Source organism: Prunus avium, chromosome 4 (assembly GCF_965620075.1).
Source record: "Prunus avium chromosome 4, drPruAviu1.hap1.1, whole genome shotgun sequence".
Lineage (NCBI taxonomy): Eukaryota > Viridiplantae > Streptophyta > Magnoliopsida > Rosales > Rosaceae > Prunus > Prunus avium.
In genome coordinates, this window is record NC_142287.1 from 26723539 (window position 1) to 26747980 (window position 24442).

The 24442-nt window shown below is 37.0% G+C and overlaps 6 protein-coding genes across 13 annotated transcripts; 3 read left to right on the forward strand and 3 right to left on the reverse strand.

The window, feature by feature from the left end:
• Window positions 1–292: 292 nt before the first annotated feature.
• Window positions 293–2057, reverse strand: LZF1 (light-regulated zinc finger protein 1). Its single transcript, XM_021953975.2, has 3 exons — window positions 1793–2057; window positions 1247–1696; window positions 293–784 (listed from the first exon to the last, which is right to left on the reverse strand). Exons 1-3 carry the CDS (start codon window positions 1967–1969, stop codon window positions 506–508), a joined length of 906 nt encoding a protein of 301 aa, XP_021809667.1. The 5' UTR covers window positions 1970–2057; the 3' UTR covers window positions 293–505.
• Window positions 2058–3832: 1775 nt separating this feature from the next.
• HEI10 (RING/U-box superfamily protein) lies at window positions 3833–8195 on the forward strand. 3 transcript variants are annotated; one of them, XM_021953962.2, is made up of 10 exons: window positions 3833–4049; window positions 4137–4291; window positions 5630–5737; window positions 5856–5928; window positions 6395–6440; window positions 6601–6631; window positions 6851–7106; window positions 7209–7372; window positions 7622–7892; window positions 7973–8195. In XM_021953962.2, the coding sequence occupies exons 3-10, from the start codon at window positions 5668–5670 to the stop codon at window positions 7977–7979; spliced, it is 918 nt and encodes a 305-aa protein (XP_021809654.2). In that variant the 5' UTR covers window positions 3833–4049; window positions 4137–4291; window positions 5630–5667; the 3' UTR covers window positions 7980–8195. The 3 variants fall into 3 exon arrangements, with proteins under 3 accessions (XP_021809654.2, XP_021809656.2, XP_021809655.2); XM_021953964.2 differs by having other exon boundaries at window positions 7652–7892; XM_021953963.2 differs by lacking the exon at window positions 7973–8195 and having other exon boundaries at window positions 7622–7896.
• A 261-nt stretch (window positions 8196–8456) lies between these two features.
• On the reverse strand, window positions 8457–11399 carry NADK3 (NAD(H) kinase 3). Of its 2 annotated transcripts, none has more exons than XM_021953961.2 (5): window positions 11116–11399; window positions 9874–10119; window positions 9620–9700; window positions 9142–9293; window positions 8457–8947 (listed from the first exon to the last, which is right to left on the reverse strand). In XM_021953961.2, exons 1-5 carry the CDS (start codon window positions 11206–11208, stop codon window positions 8569–8571), a joined length of 951 nt encoding a protein of 316 aa, XP_021809653.1. In that variant the 5' UTR covers window positions 11209–11399; the 3' UTR covers window positions 8457–8568. The 2 variants fall into 2 exon arrangements, with proteins under 2 accessions (XP_021809653.1, XP_021809652.1); XM_021953960.2 differs by having other exon boundaries at window positions 9874–10128; window positions 11116–11393.
• A 352-nt stretch (window positions 11400–11751) lies between these two features.
• On the reverse strand, window positions 11752–14634 carry LOC110753150 (NADH kinase-like). Of its 5 annotated transcripts, none has more exons than XM_021953973.1 (5): window positions 14401–14634; window positions 13217–13342; window positions 12960–13040; window positions 12353–12504; window positions 11752–12234 (listed from the first exon to the last, which is right to left on the reverse strand). In XM_021953973.1, the coding sequence occupies exons 1-5, from the start codon at window positions 14497–14499 to the stop codon at window positions 11814–11816; spliced, it is 879 nt and encodes a 292-aa protein (XP_021809665.1). In that variant the 5' UTR covers window positions 14500–14634; the 3' UTR covers window positions 11752–11813. The 5 variants fall into 5 exon arrangements, with proteins under 5 accessions (XP_021809665.1, XP_021809664.1, XP_021809662.1 ...); XM_021953972.1 differs by having other exon boundaries at window positions 13217–13402; XM_021953970.1 differs by having other exon boundaries at window positions 13217–13462.
• A 1661-nt stretch (window positions 14635–16295) lies between these two features.
• On the forward strand, window positions 16296–20658 carry LOC110753161 (zinc finger BED domain-containing protein RICESLEEPER 1-like). The gene is made up of 4 exons (XM_021953984.2): window positions 16296–16619; window positions 18093–20087; window positions 20184–20252; window positions 20347–20658. Exons 2-3 carry the CDS (start codon window positions 18119–18121, stop codon window positions 20240–20242), a joined length of 2028 nt encoding a protein of 675 aa, XP_021809676.1. The 5' UTR covers window positions 16296–16619; window positions 18093–18118; the 3' UTR covers window positions 20243–20252; window positions 20347–20658.
• Window positions 20659–22313: 1655 nt separating this feature from the next.
• Window positions 22314–24442, forward strand: LOC110753158 (uncharacterized protein At2g29880-like). Its single transcript, XM_021953980.2, has 3 exons — window positions 22314–22537; window positions 23208–23578; window positions 23679–24442. The coding sequence occupies exons 2-3, from the start codon at window positions 23219–23221 to the stop codon at window positions 24321–24323; spliced, it is 1005 nt and encodes a 334-aa protein (XP_021809672.2). The 5' UTR covers window positions 22314–22537; window positions 23208–23218; the 3' UTR covers window positions 24324–24442.

The window sequence follows — 24442 nt, forward strand, 5'->3', positions numbered from 1 at the left end:
TATTTGAACCAGCATAAAAATTTCAGAACTATTGAAGCAACCAAGGAGCCAGTAAGTGACCATAGCTTCAACATTTCTAAGCATCTGAAAAAATGACTATAGATTTATCACCAGGTAATTGAATTTATGACAACTTTGCAAGGTTCTCAGTATAGAAATATCTGAACATCCAACCACTAGGTCTGGGTTCTTGTATTCATTGAATTTTATGAGCATGGTAACAACTCTGACTTTCCTATCGAACAAAGGAGAACCTTGTAAATCTTAATGGGAAAAAATCAACTCCATATGATGCAGTAACCAAATACAACTAATTTATTTTTATTTTGTGAAAAGATGCTTACAGACACTACATGGAAAGTGGTAAGACAGACAAATCTACTTTCAACAGATACCATAGCATAATCTTACACTTATTCTACTCTAAAGAAGAAGAACGGTGCACAAAATGATATTATAAGCACCGTCAAACAAACCCAACATTTGGTAACTTTTGTAGCAAGGACTAGAATTGCCTACGACGTTTTGAGACGGTACCATTATGTTGAGAATAAAGAGGGTTTTGCATTTGTGAGTGGCAAATGTCTGGAACAAACACTGCAAAATCAGATGAAATCTGAGAACTTCTAGGCCAGTGGAGTCCCGAGGCTGTAGGTGGGGAAGGTACCTGGGGTACCATCCAAGAGGTCTCTGGCACCTCACCTATGCACTCATAATCTTCCAGTTCCTCCTCGGATGATTTTAAAGCTGGTGAGTCATACTCCCCATGTTTACCGCAGTCAGCCTGATAGAAATAGCACAAAATAGAAGCACCATTATGCACTGAGAGAACCATAAAGCCTAGAAAAAAATATGACAAGGAGTAGGTCATCAGTCACAAAGGGTACTTCATTTTTTTCTTTTAAGAAAAAAAAAAAAGGAGTCTTGAATTCTGTCTTCTACTTGATAGCCTAATTTAAGTCATTTCTTCAATAAGCATAAGGGGTTTGCAACAAAACAGGGGTAAAAATGGGTCAGTGTGACCCAGAGCACAAGCCTATGAGACATTCCTGTTTGCAAATGAAGTGCAATCTTATGAATTTCACAATCCTTGGCCATTGAGAGTTTGAGACCAATTTGCAGTACTTTCTCAAATTTCTTATGAAACAGAAAAATGGGTGCCACAATTTTGTAAAATGAATATAGCAGCAGTACCATATCATAAATTCCTAATAACAATTGAACATTGGACACCATGGCCACACACCTTGGAAGATCCATTTTCAATGTAGCTAAAACTCTGGTCAAAATCAGAGAGTCCCAGAAACTCATCTATATGCCACTGAGGAACAGTCCCAGCTGAAGAACCCCCAGCAAAAGGCATCACATCAACGCCGGCCGGTGCTACCTTGCACTCCACAGGCATTGGGTTGTGCGTATCGCATCTCGACCCAGAACCAATCCCAGACCCAGACCCAGACCCAGACCCAGAACGTGACTTGACAGAAGAAGAAGACGCACCAACACCAACACCACCACCACCACCACCACCATCACCTCCAGAATCAGGCTTAGTTGGCTCAGGGCCAACTTTGATTCCGGTGAGCAAAAACCTCCGGTGAGCTGACACCAAGCTATTAGCAGCGTGTACAGCAACATCACATGTTCTACAGAGCAAAGCTCGATCTTCTAAACAGAAAAAATACCCAACTGCCTCCTGCAAATCATGAACTCAAATTTCAAACAAAAACCATGTTGATTTTCATATTCTTATGAAAAAAATAAGCAACTTTTTTATGTCGGATTTAAGTACCTGGCAGATATCGCATTTGGGCATGTGAGATGCAGACAGAGGAACCCTCTGGTGCTTGCTTGCGAGCTTGTTTGCTTTGTGAACCTTCTCATCACAAGCCCAGCACAGAGCTGCCTCGTCTGCACAGCATAGTACGTTGGCCTCAGCTGCCTCGCACACGTTGCACTGTATCTTCATCTCTTTCTCTCTATCTAAACCCTTCAAAAATCTCTTCTTGGGTTTCTTCTCTCTCTACAGTCGTAGGGGGAGCCAGCTAGTAAATGTGTGATTTTTGAGGCCAGCAAGCCATTTCAATTTGTACACGTGGAGGTTTCTAACAAGTGTCGTGGCGTAGGAGGCCGCCGTTGCTTTGCAACTGTAAATTACAATACTCCTCTCCTAACAAATATCTTAGCTTAGCTCAATTGCTGGCACACTCCATTCGGGTCGGGTTTTGATTGATTCGGATCCACCGCATGTTTTTATTTTACTTTCTATATAAACGATATTTTACTTTAATTTAATTTATGAGTAGAGGATTCGAACTCGGGTACATAATGGGGAACACATCTACTCTAGCCAATTTGACTAAGCCTATCTATATGCCACTAAGTTTTTAGAGTGGACACTGGAGCAACTTTGGCGTTTTATTTCGGGTACCAAAATTAACGAGAGGGGCTCACCCAAGGACTGGTATTGTTTGGTATGGCATGGGATGCCTTTCTTGTTCAAGTCTTCAACTAAATGAGTTGTTGGGTAGGTGGTCCAAAATTGAAAGGGTTAAGGCTCTAGTGTGGTTGGCAATGCTTTAATCTTATTTAAATTTTAATGTACAAACAGAATTGATTATAGTGATTTACATGAAATGATGCACTCAATGAAACCAACCAGATATGTGCAGGATAACTAGAAGAATGCTCATTGAGGAAAGATCATGAGAGGGATTGCTCTATGCCCTCTATTGATAGATCTCCAGGCTCTAGCCATGATAGGTGTCTTGTGGTGATATTTTAGGATATTTGTGGGCTCCCTTTTAAGGGGTTGTTTAGGTCAAGGTGATCCTCTTAAATGGCACTTTATCTATAAGCATGTTTACTAACTTGAAACGGAGATATAGATTCAATTAATCATTTTCGTTACAAGTTATACTCATCTTTACGTGCAGTTATGAATTAAAAAGTAGTGCGAGATATATACTTATTCTTAATTTTTCAATGAATTAAGGAATGAGCCAAGCCTAGCCTATACAAAATAAGGCCCTTTATGAAGAACCTTATATAGTTCCCATTGTGAGTTTTACAATTAAAAAGCAAATAGCAAATAGGGTTGTGATCGTTTGGGATCTCCACATGTTCAAGAAGGCCAAGGTAAAGAAGGGCTACATGGTATGGAAGGTCAATTTGTACATGCCCAATTGGACCTCTGTTAACTTTGTACTTGTAGAAATTGGGATCTCTATGGTCTTGAAGCTCAGTATAGTTACTATAGTATTGGCAACACCTAACTATTGGAGATGCTTGACCATAAACTACATGGTCTTTACATGTGATTTTTTTTTTTTTTGGGTTAAATTAATGAGGGGGGTAATTCGACTTTGGGACCTCTTACAATGTTGAGAAGAGAAATACTGCTTAACTAAACAAAAAAACTTACATGTAATGAAAATAGCGCTGTTTTGCTATGATAAATACATGGTCCTAAGTTGACAATTTTACACGAAATGATTACCGTAGCACCCCGACTCCACCCATATAAGGTGAAGAACGTAGAGGACTACACTACACCCCATGGCCCACATATGGTGGGCACACTCTATACCTAAAAACAAATTAAAAATAAAGGTACGCTTATAGGGATGTTAGAATTCAGATTCATTTTAGAAATATTAGGTTTAGGTGGTGGGTGAGTTGCGTAAAGTGAATATAGAAAACGTTGGGCTATAGAGACTTGGGCTCGAGTCGGGCCATTCATATAAATTAAAACCGACCCGAATATCGCTACGGTTCTTGGAATTTAAAATCACAAAAAAACGTTTCGTTCTCATAAACAAAATCTCAAACCAGAGCTCGTGACTTGTCCCCGCCATTTCTGATTCGAATCAGAAGCCGTACACACCAATCTTCCAGAGCAATAACATTTCCCGCCAAATCCATTCTCAAACCCCTAGGGCTTTTCTTCAGTTCTCTCCCTGCGTTCCCCCCGTATAGCTGAAACCTCATTTTTCCGATTGGAAGAGACAAAAGAACAAAGAAAAATTCAACTTTTACGATAAATCTCTGTAAGTTTTACCAGGCCGTGATTTGGATTTCATCGTCAATTTTCTAGTCCTATCATCTGTAATTTTCACTTTCCTTGGCGTTTTCAGGAAGTTTATTTTACTGATCGGAGCTTACACCGTGAAACGGCCAAGTTGTACTAGCGCAAAATCGCAATTAGCCTATCTGTATCTTGATAGTTCGAGAGCTTTCTTCGCAAGCAACTAAATCAAAGCTTTGGCACAGAATATTGGTTAACGTTCAGGTACGATCCTATTTTCAAGTTTAGAACTCTCTTTTCTCTGTTTGGTCGCTGAGAAAACGTTAAAATCAAAGGAATTTGCATATACGAAGCAATAAGTACTTGTTGATGGGGAGTCTTCGGTATTTTTATGCTTTTTATTTCGGAAATTATATTGTCAGTGAGCATGAAGGTATTTTCTTTCTCTGCATATTTTTGCCGTAGAGATGATGAACAAAAAGGGAGTAAATTAAAAAGAAAATTTTGTTAATTTGGACATAATTGATGTAACATATTTCTCATATATAAAATACTCAGTGAGTTCTTTACTTCTACTTCAGACATTGGTTCAAAGTTTTGGTGGAAAGTGAAAAAAAAAACACACAACTATGGCTAAAATTTTATGTTAATAGTCGCATATGAAGCTCATGTCAATCTTCTCATTCTTCGAATTTGTGGCATATTTGATATTGCTGACCTAAAGTAGTTTAGTATTTCATAAGATGAATAAATTACCAAACATGTATAAGATTAAAACCTGATGGAATGGTTTTTTGATGTGCTTACTGTTGTCGGTAAAAACAGACTTGAGTAAGTGATTTAAATAGAGGAGCATCCTACCCTTACCTGAGTTAACATACCAAGAGTGTTTTAACGCACACGAGATGAGGCACATAACAGATCTCTACGCTGTTTCAAAGTCTTGTAGTATGGAGTGCACCACTTAACTGTAAAATTCATACTTGTTGAAATACCTCATTATGTAATTTGTTAAATGCATCTTAAGTGGAAAAACTTAAGGGTGAAGTTTTCTTTGCTCCAGTTTTGATTAGTTGTGATACCTGAGTTCACAACCAGTTTTGTTAGCTCAAGCATCCAACTTGACTGAAATTCATGAGGCTTCTCTATTATCATCAAAATATGAGATTAGCATCTTAGCTCTTCAATATTTTTGAAATTTTCTAGTCACTTAAGACTTCAAAACTTAACTGCATTTTTGGGACAGGTTCTCTTTCATTGCTTTAATTTTGAATTCCCGTTTGTAAGTTGTAACAACTACTCTGAATTTCAAAAACATCATGCCTTTGTGTCCATTATGAACAGACTAGTATCTTCTTTGGCTAATCTGTCTTCATGACGCATCATTTGCGTTATGGTAGTTTCTTTGTACGTCCATGTCATTGAAGCATGACTTCACCTCATGCTTATATCTTCTCTAAATTGGAAAATTATTACGCTTCCTTTGTTTATTTGGCCACAAGCCTCTCTGGTTTCTCATTTGAAACCAATAACAGCAGGCATATAAATCAGTTGAGAAACCTTGAGATAGCGTTGTTGATCAACATATTTTATATGCCCCAGACATGCCATTGCATTAGAGATTGTCTTTGAAGGCTAAAATGAGATGCAATGCGTGTTGGCGAGAACTAGAAGGGCGAGCTGTTTCCACCACCTGTGGCCACCTTTTGTGTATCCTATGCAAAGGAAAATTTTCCCTCTACAGTTTTATAGCTGTAACTTTTCTTTTTTTGTGGATTTAGGGTTGATTGGTATATTTGCATAAAAGTTTCCTTAACAGTGTGAAAAGGCACAGAGGATGCCAGCAAGATCCTTGGCAATGATGGAGCATGTCCCATTTGTGATCAAGTGCTCTCTAAGAGGTAAGAGTTGGTAAAGATCTTAGACAATCTAGTATTTGTCTGGGAATTTGTATTCTTTAAGCCTTGGCCTTTTTTGGGTATGCAGGTCTGCTTAGCATACATGAACATAAAATGAGAGGTTGTAGTTTTTTCTTTGTTAACAAGTAATATGAGAGTGTAAATATATGGACTATATGGAATGAATGCTCAAGACAAAATTTATTCTGTTTCTGGCATCAATGGTTGCTGCAGAATTATTTTCCTGTAAGAACCAGTTTAAGCAATTCTTTGATAGAACCCAAAGGCAAGTTTTATTATCTTCCGGAAAAAAAAAAAAAAAAAAAAAAAAAAGCTGTAATTTGACAGCTCCTGGCACCAATAATCCTTGGGTTTTTAATAGAAGCAATGTGGTAAACCTGTTTCCGACTTTCATAAAGCAGTTGTCTTATTTAATTCTGCCTATCTCATTGTTCTCTATTCTTGGCAGTCTTATGAAACCTGTGGATGTCAATCCAAACGATGAATGGGTAAATGTAAGCAAGTATTCCTAAATGGATAGACTTAGCTTGTCTTCAAACTTTATATTACCTTATTCAATGGAATCTTACCCCCTGCTCGGTACTATTACTTTTCCTTACATTCTGTATCCTTTAACTTGATTTCTTGTTAACGTTCTAACATATTCTGTTTCAGATGGCCATGGCTGGAGTGTCTCCACAGATATGTATCCTTTTCCATTTGCTCTGCAATTTAATAATCTGATACTTGAAAACTGCTCCATTATCTGGAAAGAACAGCATAAAATGGGATAGCACATAGCCATTGGTGCATTTTTTATGAGGGAGTGACCAAACCAAATAAGGTGTATACTGTAAGCAATTTTTCTCACTGTTTTGTAACAGAGACAATGGTCTGTACATCTTTCCCTTAACAATGTTCCTAGTAATGAAGAGTGCACACAGGAGTATCATGTTTTACATTGGGCAAAAGGAACTGGAAATGCAGTTCAAGATGAACAGAATAGTAGCTCAATTCAGGCAGAAATGTGAAGCAATGCAAGAAAAGTTCACTGAGAAATTGGAACAGGTGCATACTGCATACCAGAAAATGGCGAAGAGGTGTCAAATGATGGAACAAGAGATTGAAAGCTTGTCCAAAGATAAGCAGGAGCTCCAGGAAAAATTTGCAGAGAAATCCAGGTCTTGTGTCCATTTCCCACCTACTGATACTATTTCCTGAGGCATATTTGCATTGTTGGGGCCCTAATATATTGATTTTCTTGACTTTTCATATACCACCAGACAGAAGAGAAAACTAGATGAAATGTATGATCAATTGAGGAGTGAGTATGAGTCAGTTAAACGATCCGCCCTTCAACCTGCGACCAATTTCTATTCAAGAAATGAGCCTGATCTTTTCTCAAACCAAGCTAACATCTTGGATAACAGAGAAGCTGTTAGAAAAGGTAACTTTTATCCTTTTAAAGTTGCAGAATTACAGTTCAATTGACTAATTGTCAACACCGGGATAGTATTTCATGACATACTAGAAATAATATTGTATAAGAGTACAGAAAATCCATATACTAATTTTGAAAAATTACACTACAAAGTTTTGACGTTTGATGCTATCATGACACTGAACAGAACTTCATAGCATTATGTTTTTTTGCTGGCTCAAATATTTCGAAAACCAGTTGACTTATTTCTAGCAGATTGGCCGGTTCTCACTCCTGAAACTCCAGGGCCAAAGGAGGATATATGGCCAGCAAGACAGAATAGTTCAAACTCTGGTGGTCCTTTTGACATCTCTGTTGGCTCACCTACAAAACAAGCTACTATTCCAGTTGATGCTGTGAACAGAAGGGCTGGTGCTCACCCTATGTTCGGAACTGGAGCTAGCAACCCCTCAATGACCTTAAGGAACTTGATACTCTCCCCAATAAAGAGGCCTCAGCTCTCTCGTAACCGTCCCCAGATGTTCACGTAAGTTTCAATCATGGTTCTGCTAAATTTACATAGCTGTCAATAATCCATTGCTGAATCTTCATGACCTGGATTTTCAGGTTCTAGCCTTGAAGTTGAGAGTTCACTGTTTGCTGAAGGTCATGCTGGATATGTTTACTATGACTGTAATTTCTTTTTTTGAGAAAAAAAAAAAAAAAGAATCTCGTAACATGCCTTCGTGGTGACCCTTTGCTTTGGGTGAAGCTGTCGAGAGTATCCCACATTGGCGATGGACGTGTTGTGTTAATAGTTTAAATGGCAATGGGTTGCATGCTGGAAACTGATTCACCTCTTACTCTTCCCCCTTCCCCTCTTCTCCACTGGAAATCCCTTATGCAATTTATGACGATCAGAAAATTTTCATTAATTGGTAATAATTGGTAGGTGGGAGCGAAAAAAATGTAATATAGGATTGCAGTCTTAACAGATCATATAGCTGCTGTATGCAACCAATTAATGATGAGGAAACCAAAACAATTCCATTTGTATACTATACATTCACCATGTCTACATAGCTATGTTGAACTTAGTAAATTTCTTCCGGAAATCAAAAATCAAAATCTTACACCTGAACTCATGTTTACAAAAGTTTCGCACGTATGCACAGCTCGTATTTACAAAAATGTTTAAGTTAATTTTATTTAAATATGCCTCCTCATGTTTCTTCACTAATGTTCTGTAAATGCTGAGGCAAGAAAACCTTCAAAATTGGGGCCTTGGAAGATATATCAATGGCATCCCCATTTTTTATGGTATAGGAAACATGAGAACCATCAATATATATGACCCCCCTTTTACAAAACCATGTAGCTTCCATGGACTGATGAGATTTGATTAACCCGTGCATTAAGCTTGAGGCCACTCCTGGTGAGATGGGCTCTCTTACCATATACTGGAGATCCTGGGATAATATGGGCATCGGAAACCCGCCTGCTGAGAGCATTGCAGCTGTTGATCCAGCAGCTGTTGAAACTCTAAGACCACTTGATCGAGAGTGCGCTAAGGGGGCACATGGCTGGTCATCCCCTTTAATTCTGCAAACAATGATCTCTAATCTATAAATTTATTTTGCTTTGAGGTGGGGAGGGACGTTGAGGAATTTAAAGAATAAAAGTTAGATGCATGTTAACTAAAGAAACCAGTTGAATATACAGCTATCTTGTTACAAAAAAAAAAAAAATATATATATATACAGCTATCTGACCATCAGATCATGAAAGAACGTTACTTGAATGAGAACCGTGAAAGTGCTGCTGGACATGGATGTGCAATTAAAATATCATTAAGAGCATAAGTTGAAAGCGGTTGTGAGTTTACGGATACGGATATCCTTGTCAATTTGGAAGGAATAGCTCTATCCTCGAGGATATTGTCCAGTACCTAAAAAGAACAAAAGAGATACCTTTAACACCAGAGCAGGACAGATTCCGCACGCAAATAGATTTCCTTTGAGAACTCTTACTCTCCTTTAAGGAAGGTGGTTACTGGAGAGAAGTAGTACTAGGGATCATTTTGATGGAAATATTCCTCGTAACTAAAAGTTTGAGCATGACATAGAAACTTATGTTCAAGATGAATGCCTAACTCTTTTGTTAACGTTAGATGTTTCCTTTCCTTCAAGCACTGACTAGTTTTAAATACACCCTCGAAAAGAGGAACCAAACTGACTTGTCTCCAATCAACTGAATTCATTGGCAAAGTTTTACCTGTTCAAAGTTGTTGACAGTTGCACCGCAAAGATAGCCTGTGCTTCTATTAGCATCAATTTCATTACCGAGCTTCTCAACCTAACGAAGTAAAATACAGTAGATAAGCTGCAACGATTTATATGAGTGTCTGCCTCAAAAGCAGGAAAAAATTAAAAATTGATGAATTGATTATGAGCAATTAAGTGAAACTCGGTGAAGTGAACTAATATGATGACACAAAGGCTAACACTCTATGGCTTAGCTAAACTAACCTCTTCAGGTTGTGTGGGGTCAGAATTCACTCCTAGAACTGGAACCGAGTCATCAATGAAATGGCTACCTTGTAACAGAGTGCCATCACCACCAACTGTAACAACAAGGTCCACATCACGGATGGGCTGTGATAGATTGTTGCGTACTATGGATTTCCACTCAACAGGCTTGTGGCGCAAAATGTTCTGACAATAGTTTATTGCATCCTTGTGCACCTTTCGCCTGTTGTCCAAGTAATGTAATATCTGCAATTCCTTCAAAAGAAACTGAATTATAAGCGTGTTTTAAACTGACTCAACAAAAGGATATATGGTTAGGGTTTAGGGCAAAAACATAATATGATGAATCAACAGGAGATGAGTTACTTGTATGCCTCTGCAAAATTCACAAAGAGATGGAACCAAACCATCCCTCAGAAATAGCAAGGCAATCAATGTCCGGAACACTATGAGAAGAAGCAAGCCTATGGCTCTCTGCTCTTCACTCGAGGCTCCATTTAAGGGAAAATGTAATTGAAGAAACAAGTTTACAGAATAAGTCACTGTAATTTTTTTTCCAAACTTCCCACAAACAAGACATACCTACGGAAGAGATATCGTGTCCTTAAGTTTATTTATCTATACAATGATAGAGTCAAAACTTTTTTGGGTACAACATTCTCTTGTTTACTGGATCAAACTAGTGACATCAACATTTTGTATTCCAACAGTTTTCTCAAACTTCAGTTCTGTTTGTAAAAGCCACAATCATGCAAAGTGTGGGATGAGAAACTAGTAGCCGAATACTGGAGCTTTTGTGCAAGCCATCTTGAAGCATGGCATACTAATACATGATTTTTTTTTCTCAACACCACAAAATATCACTAAAACATCTTTCAAATTGGTAAAACGTCCAAATCTCTTTACTTTTCTCACTTCTAATTCCATTTTCACTCGCATTATCGAGTTTTTCAATTCATTGAATATTTTCATAAAGAAAAGCTAATTTCTTTTTTGTTTCTTTTAATTTCCCACTTCTCATTTACAAAGAAATTAAAATTCAAGCGCACCACCTATAAGTATCCAAACCAAAGTCATCAACTTGGGCATTTTAGCAAACAACTTGAACGCTAAGCTGAATATTTCAATTGAATCATCAAAACTAGCAACGCTTTAGAGGAAGCAGTTCAAATATGAGGGTCCACAATAAGATACATGTTCTAGCGGACACTGAATCAGAAAGAAGCAAAAGCGTCATAGTACCTGAGGGTTGGTGATGCGAGCCAGACCGTCTGATTGGGAAACTGGGTAAACGTCGAACGGTTTTAACAGCAGCAGCAATCTCTTCATCGCCATTTCTCTCTCTCTCTCTCTGCTTGAAGCGTATGACGGTTGTTCAGCCAAAGGTCGGCCAAGACTAGACTTCGCATAAACAGGCCCTCACTTAACAATTGTAATTTGTGAGGGTCTAGTGAGCAATTGTTAGGGTATACGTATAATACGTATTGGGTGTATGCATGTGAGAATCATTATGCATCAATCGTCAGATTTCATTCGCATATGCAATGGTAACAAAAATTCAAGGGTCAAAAAAAGAAAGAAGTGTAAATTAAATTAAAAAATTATGGAACGAAAATTCAAGGGTCATAACAAGAAAGAAGTGTAAACTAAATTAAAAAAATGATCACTTGCTAACGGGTCTAACCCAGTGAAAAATGATCTTGACTTACCGGTGGACCGCCTACACCGAACTAACCCTACTTTTATTTTTTATATATGACATTTTCTTATTTGTTATCACCATTTATTATTTTTTTGATCATATACATGCATTCCAGTAACGGGTTGTTGGTGTTTATTTGGTGATTTAAAAAATAATTAATCAATTAAAATTCGAAATAAAGACAAAAATAGTCATTTTATTGACAGAAGAAATCACGAGTTCAGCACATACAGGACAGCTAGTATTTACAAAGTATTTCTTTTTTCTGTAAATAAGCCTCCTCAAGTTTCTTCACTGTTGTCTGTAAGCGTTGAGATAAGAAAACCTTCAAAATTGGGGCCTTTGAAGATATCTCAATTGTATCCCCACTTTGTATAGAATAGAAAACATGAGAACCATCAGTGTAAATGGCACCCTCTTTACAAAACCATGTAGCATCCATGGACTGATGAGATTTGATTAATCCATGCATCAAGCTTGAGGTCTCTCCTGGTGACATGGGCTCTCTTACCATAAACTGGAGATCCTCAGATAGGATGGGCATCGGAAAACCGCCTGCTGAGAGCATCGCAGCTGTTGATCCGGCAGCGGTTGACACTCTTAGACCACTTGATCGAGAGTTCACCAAGGGGGAACATGGCTGGTCATCACTTTTAATTCTGCAAACAAGGAGCTCTATCTATAAGTTTATTTTGTTTTTAGGTGGGGAGGGAAGTTCAGGAATTCAAACAAATATAGGAAAATGTAGATACATGTTAACTGAACATAAGGATTTACTTGAATGAGAACTGTGAAACTGCTGCTGGACATGGATGTGCGATCAAAACATCATTAAGAGCATAAGTTGAAAGCACTAGTGAGTTCACACATATGGATATCCTTGTCAATTTTGAAGGAATTGTTCGACCCTCGAGGATGTTGTCCAGTACCTATGAAGAAAAACATAAGAGAGCAAATTTTCAAAAGATCAATTCCAAAACTTGCAACCTAAAAAAGGAAGTCCTGCTTCAGACTCAAAAACACTGATTTTGCCACAAATCATTCACTTCCTAACTCTAAAACAGATAAATGGTATCATATTGAAGTTATGCAGAATAACCACACAGAGTTGGAAATAAAAAATCACTTAGCCTTACTCCAAAGTGATTGGGCTTGGCTACACAGATCCCCCCACTAATCAAACCCCATTTAAGAAAGGTCATTTTATGCACCAGACTCTAGATGCCTTATAAAACCTTATCAGGAACGCTTTGGCAAGCAAATAAATATCAATTGAGTACTCTCCTTATGCCTAATTCTAAAGACACCCTAGGATAGAGCAACCACACTCTGACTGGCCTCAATTCTGCTTTCCTTTTGCATCAAATTCATGCCGTGGTCTTACCTGTTCAAAGTTATTGACAGTTACAGCGCAAAGATAGCCTGTGCTTCTAGTAGCATCGATCTCATTGCTGAGCTTCTCCACCTAACCAAATAAAATATGGAAAATAAGCTGCTCTGATATATACGAGTATCTGCCCCAAAATCAGGAAAAAGAATAAAAGATGAATTCATTACAAGCAATGATTAAGCAAAACTCAGGAAACTAATATGGTAATATAAAGGCTAACACTCTATGGCTTAGCCAAAGAAGAAACTAACCTCTTCAGCCCGTGTGGGGTCAGAATTCACTCCTAGAACTGGAACTGAGTCATCAATGAAATGGCTAGCTTGTAATAGAGTGCCATCGCCACCAACTGTAACTACAAGATCCACATCATGGATGGGCTGTGATAGATTGTTAAGGACTATAGATTTCCACTCAACAGGTTTGCGGCACAAAATATTCTGACAAAAAATTATTGCATCATTGTGCACCTTTAGCCTATTTTCCAAATGATGTAACATCTGCAATTCCTTCAAAAGAAACTGAATTACAAGGGTTTAAAACTGACTCAAGAGTAGGTGGGAGAATTTGTTAACAAGAGGGTGTAATAGAAGAAAAGAGTTTGGAGAATAAGTCTAAGTTCTAACTGTAACTCCTGGCCAAATTTTCCACAACCAAGAGACAAGCTATTGAACAAATATTGTAATCTGACCTTGATGCCAAAACTTCTGGTGGAACATTTAAATACTTCAAAATCAACCTATTTATCTTTTCCGGGTATGGCATTCTTATTTACATGGTTAAACTAGTGAAATCAAACGTTCACACACCGTTTAGTTTTAAAATTTATCCCCCACTCCACTGATTCCAACAGTTTTCTCAAACTTCGGTTCTGTTGAAAAGGCCTCAAGCAAGCAAAGCACAGGGTGAGAGGCTAATATCCATATAACATGAATCCTAGGAAGAAATAATTGAGTTTTGCGCACGCCTAAACACATGAAAACTTTGACCATATTTGGCATCTTGAAGCATGGCATACTCATACATGAAACTGTTATTCAAAAAGTCAATATACCAAAGAAAAAGAACTAAAAAGACAAAATTTCACCAACACTAAAAAATCTTACAAATTGGTACAACGTACAAATCTCTTCACTGTTCTCACTTCTAATTTCATTTTCACCCTCATTATGGAGTTGTTGCATTCATTGAAATTAGTTTTATTATAAAGAACTAAGCTTTTCTCATTTCTCTTCATTTCCCAATTCTTATTTACAAAGCTAAATTAGATAATACAAAATAAAGCAGACCAACAAAGTGTTCAAACTAAAATCAACTTTGGCATTTTGGCAAACACTTGGAATGCTAAGCTGAATATATGCAAGTGAATAATCTACCTAAACCCTTATAGAGGAAACAGTTCAAATATGAAAGAAGCAGAGGCAGGGCGTCATATTACCTGAGACTGAGGGTTGGTGATGCGAGATGGACCGTCTGATTGAGAATCTGAGTAAACGTCAATCGGTTTTAACAGCATCAACAATCTCCTCCTCGACATTATTCTCTCTCTGTGAAAGGTTTGATGATTGTCCAGCCAAAGCTCGGCCTAGACTTGCAACAGTGGAACAGGCCTCACGATTGTGTCTTTCGTGATTCCATTTTTTCTTTTTTCTTTTTCTAAATAAAAAGGGGGCCAAATAGCACTTTTACTCCTACTATTTATATATATATAAATCATATAGCCGATCGGCTATACCCGGTTTATTTTTTTTTTTAATAGTGTAGCCGGCCGGCTGTACACGTGCGCCTAGGCAGTGGTTGGGTCCTTTTATTTTATATATATATATAAATAGTATCGCGGAGCGGCTATACCCGAATTTTTACAAATGTTTTTTCAAAAATAGTATAGCCGCGCGGCTTTATTGTTTGACATGTGGGGACTAAGCGCTGGGCGGTTTTTTTTTTTATATCTATAAATAGTATAGCCGCGCGGCTATACTCGGTTTTAATAATTTTTCATAGGGGGTTTCACTAAAACACCCAAAATGGGAGCTAAAATTATAAAAAAACCCAACACCCAAAGCACTTTATAAACACACCCAAAACCCATCATTACACACACTCAAAATCCATTTATAAACACACCCAAAAAATATACAATTGTTCATTTTGGGGTTGATTTTGGGTGTGTTTTTATGTTTAAATAGTGTGTGGGTTTTTTTTATAAATACATGTTTAGGATTAGGTTTTTTTATAATAATCTATTTTTTATATATAAATAGTACGGCCGTTCGGCTATACCCCTATTTACTAATTTCTTTAAAAAATAGTCTAGCCGCGCGGCTTTACTGTGTTTGACATGTGGGCGGGTCCTTTTTTATATATAAATAGTATAGCCGGGCAGCTATACCGGTTTTTTAAACTTTAAAAAAAAAAATCGTATAGCCGCTAGGCCTTACGTTTTGACACGTGGCGCATAGTGATGGGCGGGTCCTTTTATTTTATATACAGATATATATAGATAAATAGTATGGCTGCCCGGCTATACTCGGATTTTTACAGTTTTTTTAAAACGGCTATACTCGTTTTTCAAAAACTTTTTAAGAATAGTATAGCATGGCGGCGTTACTTGTTTGACACGTGGCGCATAGGCTAGGTATATATATAAATAGTATAGCTGCATGGCTATACCTTGTTTTTAATTTTTTTTTTATAAAATAGTATAGCCACGCGGCGATTTTCGGGTAATCTGGTAAATTTCGCCGGCTTAGACCTATGCCGACGAACTTTCATCAACATAGGTGTTTTTGTTTTTTTGTTTTATTTTGAAAATATAAAATTAGTTTCTTTACTTTTGTTTTTTTGGCCAACTTCTTTAATTTAATATATGTAATTAAGTAATATCTTAGCCTTTTTGAATTACTTTAATTAGTAATTATATTTTAATTATTATTTCTTTAGTGAATATTTAAATATGTTACTGATTTCACAAATGACTTAATAAATAGTAAGTACTTTAAGTTTAATGGATGTTGAAAAAATTAATTACTTATTTTTGTTTGGGTGTCTTAATTAAATTTCTCCATATTCGTCGATTAATAAAGAGTTGGTGGACCACTTGACCGAATAATTTAGTTGAGGAATCAAAATGCAACTCCTTCGATAAAATGAAGAATGATATCACTAGACAACATGATGTTGACAAACTTTAGTGTAAATTGTTTGTGAAACATTTAAGATTTGACATTGCAATACTTTGAAGATTCTGAATCAAAATGCAATTTTGGCCAAATTATAAGGGTGTAAAATATAAATTAATAACCTAGGTAGAAGAAAACTCAAACTCAACTGTTCTCAAAAAGAAAAAACTTATCAATCAACTTGAGGCCCAAACCCAAATGCCCATAACCAAAACGGATCCAAGCTTCATTCGGGTCCGGACCTTTCCTCAATTGGTTTTCGGTTGAGCTAACAATATTATCCTAATGCGTTGACCCACAAATCAATCCGGGTATACTCTTATCGGACCCAACCCATATTCTCTCGCAGCCACATCGGGTTCAGACTCTCTCTCTCTCTCTCTTCAGGGTCTCTCACAATCGAACCCCAATTTGCCGGAGCGCCGATCGGGTTTCCTGAAATTCTTTGAAGAAACAAAGTCTTTACAACAATTACTCTGTAAGACCAATTTCGAACATTTCTGTGAAAATGTTACTTTTTTTGCCCTCTCACTCTGTTAGGTTCAGATTTTAATTGCAATTTCTAATGTTTGTGGGAGTTTCTTTGGTTGATTTTGGTGTTACCCAGATCGCACAATTTGATGCATATGCTTATTCTGTTGCTTAGGAAATTGAAGCTGAAATGTTGAAACTTTTTTGAGTGAAATTTGAGATTTTGGTTGTCATTTCTTCGAAATTTGATTTCTCGACGTTGGTTTTTGGGTGCTGATGAATTTCTAAGTGATGAGGTTGTGGTTACCTCGTGATTTTGTATGATATAGAGGAGCACGATTTGACACTGATTTTATCACTTAAATTGTGATATGGGCCAATTTAACCCAACAAATGACTCAAAATGTTGACTCTTATGGAATTTATTGTGTTGTCAAACCTCATTAAGTACATATCAGTTATATGTTTACCTTCTATGGCTTCCTATTCAATGGAATGTTGTGTCGGAAGATTTTCTGTTGGAATCAATATTCAAGTTGTGAGGTTTCATGGTTTGTTTCACATAATTAGTATCTGTTGTCAGATTTAATGTACTTTTGCTGTTTTATTCACTGGTTTTAATGTTGTCTTTTTGGTATAATGTGGGTTGTGTTATAGATATGCTTCCAGGGCTTTTGAAATCTGTGGGGCAAAATTGATTCAATTTTTTGTATTGTGCAATAAAGAAAAAATGCTCGGTTATGTATAAAGATCCCATTAGTGAAATCAGAGTGCACGTACCTCTTTATTATTTTGATCTTCTGCCTGATAAATGTCTCCGTCACTTCAAATGCAAAATAATGCAGTGTTTTCTCCCTGTAGTGATTCAGTGTCTATATGCACACTGGTGTCCATGTGTGTGTGTGTGTTATAATTTATTTATTTCACATTGATCTTTTGGTATATGTGTCCCGTTACTAATCCAAGGAAAGAGGATATTAAAAAAATAAAGATCAAACAGGGATCGCTTTTCACTGATTTCCAAGGATGTAAGCTTACCAAGGCTTTTGTCCGAGAATACTTTGACTTCTTGTAGAGTTTGTATTCCAAGGGTTTACTTACACCAAGATTCTATCAGTGTGGTTGTTTTTGTATATATCTCCTGATTCAGTTGAGTTGTAATATCTCTATTAGTATGGGATGTTTATGCATTCATGCAAGTATATGTGCACAAACATTGATATTTTCATTCAATTTTTTATTGTTGTTGTACACCATGGCTAGGACCTTAATAATATGCTATTATTTGTTGTAGTAACGATCTGTGTGCTCAGTGCCATAATGATGTCCCTGTAGTATATTTTTTTTGGAGCAATTTAAGTTTTTTGTTTTGATCTTTTGTGTGACTTTATAAACATTATTAGTTATTGATGTTTGAGGTTCTGCAGATTCATCTTGTAGTTTTATCTGATTTAGTCGTTATATCTTATATGATGCGCAGACTTTGGTTGATTTCATGCCAATGTGATGGAAATACCCATTGAGTCAGCTATCAAGAAACCAAAGAGGTTGACATCTATTGTCTGGAATCATTTTGAAAGGGTTAGAAAGGCTGATATATGTTATGCTGTTTGTGTGCATTGTAACAAGAAGCTCAGTGGATCAAGTAATAGTGGGACCACACATCTGAGAAACCATTTAATGCGATGTCTAAAACGATCCAACTTTGATGTTTCTCAACTACTTGCAGCAAAGAGAAGGAAAAAAGATAATACCGTTGGCCTTGCCAATATTAATTGTGATGAAGCACAGAGAAAAGATGAATATATGAAGCCAGCACTCATAAAGTTCGATCAGGATCTGAAAAAGGATGATATCGTTACCATTGCAAGTGGCAAGTTTGATAATGACCGTAGTCGTCTTGATCTTGCCCGTATGATTATATTGCATGGTTACCCGTTGACCATGGTTGATCATGTTGGATTCAAAGTTTTTGTTAAGAACCTTCAGCCGTTGTTTGAGGTTGTGCCAAATAATGACGTTGAGCATTTTTGTATGGAAATTTATAGGAAAGAAAAACGTCAAGTGTATCAAGCAATTAATAGTTTGCAGGGAAGAATTAACCTTTCTGTTGAAATGTGGTCTTCTCCAGAAAATGTTGAGTATCTATGTTTGACTGCACATTATATTGACGAGGACTGGAAGCTACAAAAGAAAATTCTGAACTTTGTCACACTTGATCCTACTCATACTGAGGACTCGCTTTCAGAAGTAATTAGCAAATGTCTGATGGACTGGGATATTCACAGTAAGTTGTTTGCCTTCACATTGGATGATTGTTCCACCGATGATGACATTGTTCTGAGAATTAAAGACCGGATCTCCCAAAGTAGGCCTCTCGCGGGTCATGGTCAGTTATTTGATATCCGCTCTGCTGCACATCTTCTAAATTCAATTGTACAGGATGTGTTGGAAGCACTGAGAGAGGTGATACAAAAGATTCGAGGAAGTTTCAAACACGTAAGAAGTTCACAAGTGGTACAAGGGAAGTTCAACGAAATTGCCCAGCAAGTTGGAATCAATAGTGAGAGAAGATTAATTCTTGATTTCCCAGTTCGGTGGAACTCAACATACATTATGCTTGAAACAGCCTTAGAATACAGGGGTGCATTTTCTCTCCTGCAAGAGCACGACCCTTCCTACACTTCATCTTTAACCGATACAGAATGGGAATGGACAAGTTTTGTTACAGGTTATTTGAAACTTCTTGTTGAAATCACTAATGTCTTTTCAGGCAACAAATCTCCAACTGCAAGTATATATTTTCCTGAGATTTGTCATGTTCACATCCAATTAATTGAATGGTGCAAGAGCCCAGATGACTTTCTTAGTTGTATGGCATTGAAGATGAAAGCTAAGTTTGATAAATATTGGAGCAAGTGCAGTTTGGCTTTGGCAGTTGCTGCAATCTTGGATCCCCGATTCAAAATGAAGTTGGTGGAGTATTACTATTCTCAAATATATGGTAGTACTGCTCTCGATAGGATTAAAGAAGTTTCTGATGGCATCAAGGAGCTTTTTGACGCATATTCAATTTGCTCAACAATGGTTGATCAAGGTTCGGCTTTGCCGGGCAGCAGCTTACCTAGTACCAGCAGTGATACTAGGGATCGATTGAAGGGATTTGATAAATTTCTCTATGAGACTTCTCAGAGCCAGAATGTGATATCAGACTTGGACAAATATTTAGAGGAACCAGTCTTTCCTCGTAATTGTGATTTTAACATATTAAATTGGTGGAAGGTCCACACACCAAGGTACCCTATCTTGTCGATGATGGCACGTGATGTTCTGGGAACTCCTATGTCAACTGTTGCACCAGAATCAGCATTCAGCATTGGTGGTAGAGTTCTTGATCAATGTCGAAGCTCACTGAATCCTGATATTCGGCAGGCTTTGGTATGCACACAAGATTGGTTGCAGGTGGAATTAAAAGGCATGTGCATTCTACTTGAATTTTTCTTTGTCTTTGATATGAGCTGTACTTAGCAGCAATCTAATTGCAAGATTTTCATCTCTCTTTTTGTATCAGATGTTAATCCATTCTCAAGCCATTCTGCTGCTAGACCACTACTTATTGAATCAAGTTAATTTTCCAAAGGTATGCATGTGCTACGTTTCTTGTGTTTGTCTATATTTATTTGACTAATTATATGTGTCGGATTACCAACTTTGGTGTAATCTTGTCATGGAAGGTTGATGGATCAGATATTGGCCTCTATCCCGGTGGTGTCTAGTCACCGTTGACATGCTTAAAGCTGGTCTGGGCAGTGAACCTAATCTCTTTCTCCATGTCAATACATCACATGAGACCTGTTAATTGCTTATAGTTCTTTGTCAAGCTTAAATGTAAATTTTAGGGCATCAACTAGATTCCCAGATTTGTACTTAAATTAGAGGGACCGCTTTTGTCATTGAAAGATGTCTCTTTGATTTGCCAGCATGTGACACTTGCTTTGTAAGATGATTCATCAAGTTTTAGATTGAATAGAAGCTGAGTTTAAGAATGTGGGCTGCTATCCCATCTCTGGTTTCGTACTAACCACACGCCGTTTGTTCCACTCTTTTGGCCGGCATGGCGGGATGAATATCAAAAGTTCTTATTGAAAGAACTGGTTTCTGTTGCATGTATAGGTCGATCCAGAGTTCTGGTTTTACTTGCTTGCAAGCTTTTGTAAGAATGACACAAAATGTGAAGTGGGTTTAAATGACCAGGGCAGGGCACCACACAGATTATTAGCACAGTTGTTGCCCCAACCCAAAGTGTGTTCAAAGGGATGCAAGCAACAGCATTTGATTTCTTTGTCTCAACATTAACTCATATACCACACCATGTACTTTCTCATATATAATAACCCCAAAATCCCCAACTTCTTACATTTAGAGATTTAAAGCAAAGTATTTCACCACAAACTTAAGAGAAAATATCTACACGAAATCCTCCTGAGGCTGCCCATCAAATTTCTAATCAAATACAATGCTGTGTGCAAATCATATGGAGGTCTCTGATCAAAAGCTCAACCTTCATTCACAGCCACCTCAGACGCACAGCCTCTCCAAGCACACGCTTTTATCTCAGAGAGAGGACACTACTGGTAAGCTTTTCTCCTTGCATTAGGACAACACTGAATTAGGTTTGTATACCGAGCTTAAATTGTTGCATTGTTTTTTAATAAATAAATAAATAAATTGTAGCATTGTAGCAATGGTCCTTAAATTATTCCCCGATTTGCATTTTTGTCATTGAATTTCAAAATAGTTGTTGTGATCCTTAAATTTGGACCGGCGTTGCTCTATTCATAATTTTCGTCAATAGTGTTAATTTTCTGTCAAATCCGAAGGCAGATTAGGAATTTCACTACCCATCATCTTAAAATAAATAAATAAAATAAAGAAGAAAAAAAAACATGTGCTGCTCCCTGAACATCCCCTCCCCAGACATCCCAATCCCCCATCCCCAGCACCCCTCTTCTACTCAACCTTGCTATTGAGCGACTCATTACCTGATCTCTATATCTTCCCTCTTTTTTCTTCCCATTTTTTAGTTTTTAATTTATATTTTTAAATTTTATCATGTGTAATTTTTTATTTTTTTGTGTACCCCAATATTTAACATAAAAATTTGCAAAATTGACGAAAAGGACCAATAGCGCAACACATAACCTAATGTGAAGACTACAACAACTATTATTGAAAATTCAAGGAAGCAAATACAAATCGAGGTATAATTCAAGGACCATTACCACAATTATTTAACCTAAATTCATTCATTCAACATTAATCCAACATATTTCCATTTCGGTCGCTTTGGAACTCGTATTGGGCTCATATGCCCTCGCTACTAATTCTGCCACAATTATTTGGAACCCTTATGCTGGAAAGTTTGCGTTTCTGCCTAGGGCTAGGGTTAAGCCAAACCCCATGCGAGCTTGAGGTTTGGTCATTAGCCAGGAGCTCCTTTTAGTTCTGCTGTCGTTCCTGCGAACCTTTGGCCCTTAGGTTTTTAGATACAGCTACAGCCAAGCTTTTGTTAATGGTTGCGGGTGGAATTACAAGGCATGTACGCTAATTTATACCTGAGTTTTTACTTTGTCTTCAAGATCATCTGATTCTGTACTTGGCATAGTGATCTTATTCTTATTGCAGTAATTACTATTTTCTTTTTTTCTTGGTATTAATTAGGTGAAGAAAAATACTCAAAAGTTTAGGTGTATTCAAAGAGTCATAGATTTTGAAGGATTTCTAGGGTTGTGGATTGAGGGTGAGAGAGAGGTATAAATACCTAAGTTCATAACAAGTCCAGCCGTCCCCCAATATTTCATTTGAAGCTTCGACGATCTATTTTCTCTCTCTGCAAATTACGAGCATTCCTCCATCTTTCTCAAGGTACACTCATTTTTTTTCTCTCTTCAAATCAATTTGTACACTGCTAGTTTTTTTTTTCCCATTATTTTCTTGTTCATTGATGATAATCTGGTTGGGTTTTACTTGTTATTAGGGTTTCGGTTAGGGTTAGGGTTTACGTAAGCGCCTTTTCTTGTTTTAGTTTTGGTATTTTCATCTATATAGTAGTTTATAGCATATGTGATTTGTTGTTTCCTATAGGCTTGGATTGTTTTTTTAGTACACTTATAATCATCCTAAATTCACATGAAACGCAAAAAAGAAGAAATAACATTTTATTGGAAAGATAAGGATAGTGTGGTGGCTTAAACAGTGTGTTTAATCAATTATATTATATTGCAGCTTCTGTAAGCTTGTCTCATCTAATTTTTTTCAGCCCTATTAGATTGCAGCTTCTGTAAGCTTATGTATGTTTGCAAATTTTGGCCTGTTTTGTTATGCATGGTCCTTTTGCTCTTGCATTATTAATCATTTGGTTCTTTTTTTCTTTTTTTTTCTATGAGAAATATATATCATTAGGTCTTTTACTTTCTTGTATTATTAGTTGATTTTATGCATAATATTGTCAGTTAGAGAAGTTGTGTGGTTTTGTATTATATTAGATCAATAAGAAACTAAAAATTAGATATCTAATAATAATTTGCATATATAGTTACATTACAAATGGGAGATGCACGACAATTGCAAGTAAATGGAAAAGGGAAGGCCAAGAATGATTATAACAGTTGGAATATGGAAGAGAGCACGATGTTGTTACAACTCATGGTCGATGCTGTGTCTCGTGGATGGCGTAATCCTAATGGCGTGCTAAACAAGGCAACTGTAGAAGCCAAAATACTTCCTAAGATTAATGAAAAACTTAAGTGTCAAAAAAGTTATTCTCATTACCAAAGTCGGTTGAAATACTTTAAGAAAAAATATCATAAGTATACCCAACTTGTCCATCATAGCTCTGGATTTAAGTGGGACCCAATAAGAAAGAAATTCACTGGTGATGAAAAACTTTGGGAAGATTACTTTAAGGTGCGCTTCTTAACTCTTCTTTAAATATATTATATTTGGTAATTTGAGTACATATTACTTCCTTTCTTAAATAATTATTATTTTCTTGTTTCTTTTACAGTCCTATCCGAGCCACATAGGCCTTCGCACAGAAACTTGTGAGGACTATGAGGAATTGCAAATTGTATTTGGGAATGAAATTGCTATTGAGAGAAACTCGTTAGAATTGGGTGACGATATTGATGCAAGAATTGATTGGGTCGAAGACAGACATGTTGGAAAAGAGGAGTTTGTTTATGATGATGGTAATAAGGCTTTTTTACCAAATGAAAAGGAACCATCACACCAAGATCCATCACTTGGACAATCTTCATCACCCTTACTCTTTCATGCCACTAGTCCGAAAGTTCCCTCAGAAAGCATCAACCAGAAGAAACGAACTAGAGCTGAGTATGAAGGGAATACTAGCTCATTTGAGACCACCAATCAAGCTGGAATACTGGAAAAACTCTCTCTGAGCATTGATTCAATTGCTACCAACTTTCAGAGAATCTGTAACCTATTGGAGAAAAGGGAGAAAGATAGAGAGAAAAGGAAAAGAGGGAACCAAAGTTCTATCTGGGATGCTATCAAAGAGACCCCAAATTTGGATGAACGTGCTCGTTATAAAGCAGTTGCATTGCTTAATACTAAAACAAGAAGGGATGTATTTTTAAGTATGTCACTTGAAGAGCGCTCAGATTGGATAACCTACCTTTTGAAATGAGTGTTATTTGGGTGATGATACATCAGGCTCTATTGGGTATTTATGTTGTTTATCAAGCATTTTTGTTTTTGTTTAAATTCCTCAACTCATAGTTGTAATTGTTCAGGGGCCTTTTTCGT

Bases quoted from the DNA above. Each gene is read 5' to 3' on its own strand.
- LZF1 (XM_021953975.2), bottom strand. From the start codon at position 1,969: ATGAAGATACAGTGCAACGTGTGCGAGGCAGCTGAGGCCAACGTACTA. The intron at 1,697-1,792 runs GTACTTAAATCC...CATGATTTGCAG, and splicing joins CCAAATGCGATATCTGCCAG to GAGGCAGTTGGGTATTTTTT. The intron at 785-1,246 runs GTGTGTGGCCAT...TATTTCTATCAG, and splicing joins TTGAAAATGGATCTTCCAAG to GCTGACTGCGGTAAACATGG.
- HEI10 (XM_021953962.2), top strand. From the start codon at position 5,668: ATGAGATGCAATGCGTGTTGGCGAGAACTAGAAGGGCGAGCTGTTTCC. The intron at 6,441-6,600 runs GTAAGCAAGTAT...ATTCTGTTTCAG, and splicing joins CAAACGATGAATGGGTAAAT to ATGGCCATGGCTGGAGTGTC. The intron at 6,632-6,850 runs GTATCCTTTTCC...CAATGTTCCTAG, and splicing joins TGGAGTGTCTCCACAGATAT to TAATGAAGAGTGCACACAGG.
- NADK3 (XM_021953960.2), bottom strand. From the start codon at position 11,208: ATGGCGATGAAGAGATTGCTGCTGCTGTTAAAACCGTTCGACGTTTAC. The intron at 10,129-11,115 runs GTACTATGACGC...TTTCTTTTGAAG, and splicing joins CTCGCATCACCAACCCTCAG to GAATTGCAGATATTACATTA. The intron at 8,948-9,141 runs GTAACGTTCTTT...CATTGTTTGCAG, and splicing joins CTTTCACGGTTCTCATTCAA to AATTAAAGGGGATGACCAGC.
- LOC110753150 (XM_021953968.1), bottom strand. From the start codon at position 14,499: ATGTCGAGGAGGAGATTGTTGATGCTGTTAAAACCGATTGACGTTTAC. The intron at 13,484-14,400 runs GTAATATGACGC...CTTGTAATTCAG, and splicing joins TCACCAACCCTCAGTCTCAG to TTTCTTTTGAAGGAATTGCA. The intron at 12,505-12,959 runs GTAAGACCACGG...TTTTCTTCATAG, and splicing joins CTGTCAATAACTTTGAACAG to GTACTGGACAACATCCTCGA.
- LOC110753161 (XM_021953984.2), top strand. From the start codon at position 18,119: ATGGAAATACCCATTGAGTCAGCTATCAAGAAACCAAAGAGGTTGACA. The intron at 20,088-20,183 runs GCATGTGCATTC...TTTTTGTATCAG, and splicing joins GTTGCAGGTGGAATTAAAAG to ATGTTAATCCATTCTCAAGC.
- LOC110753158 (XM_021953980.2), top strand. From the start codon at position 23,219: ATGGGAGATGCACGACAATTGCAAGTAAATGGAAAAGGGAAGGCCAAG. The intron at 23,579-23,678 runs GTGCGCTTCTTA...TTTCTTTTACAG, and splicing joins TTTGGGAAGATTACTTTAAG to TCCTATCCGAGCCACATAGG.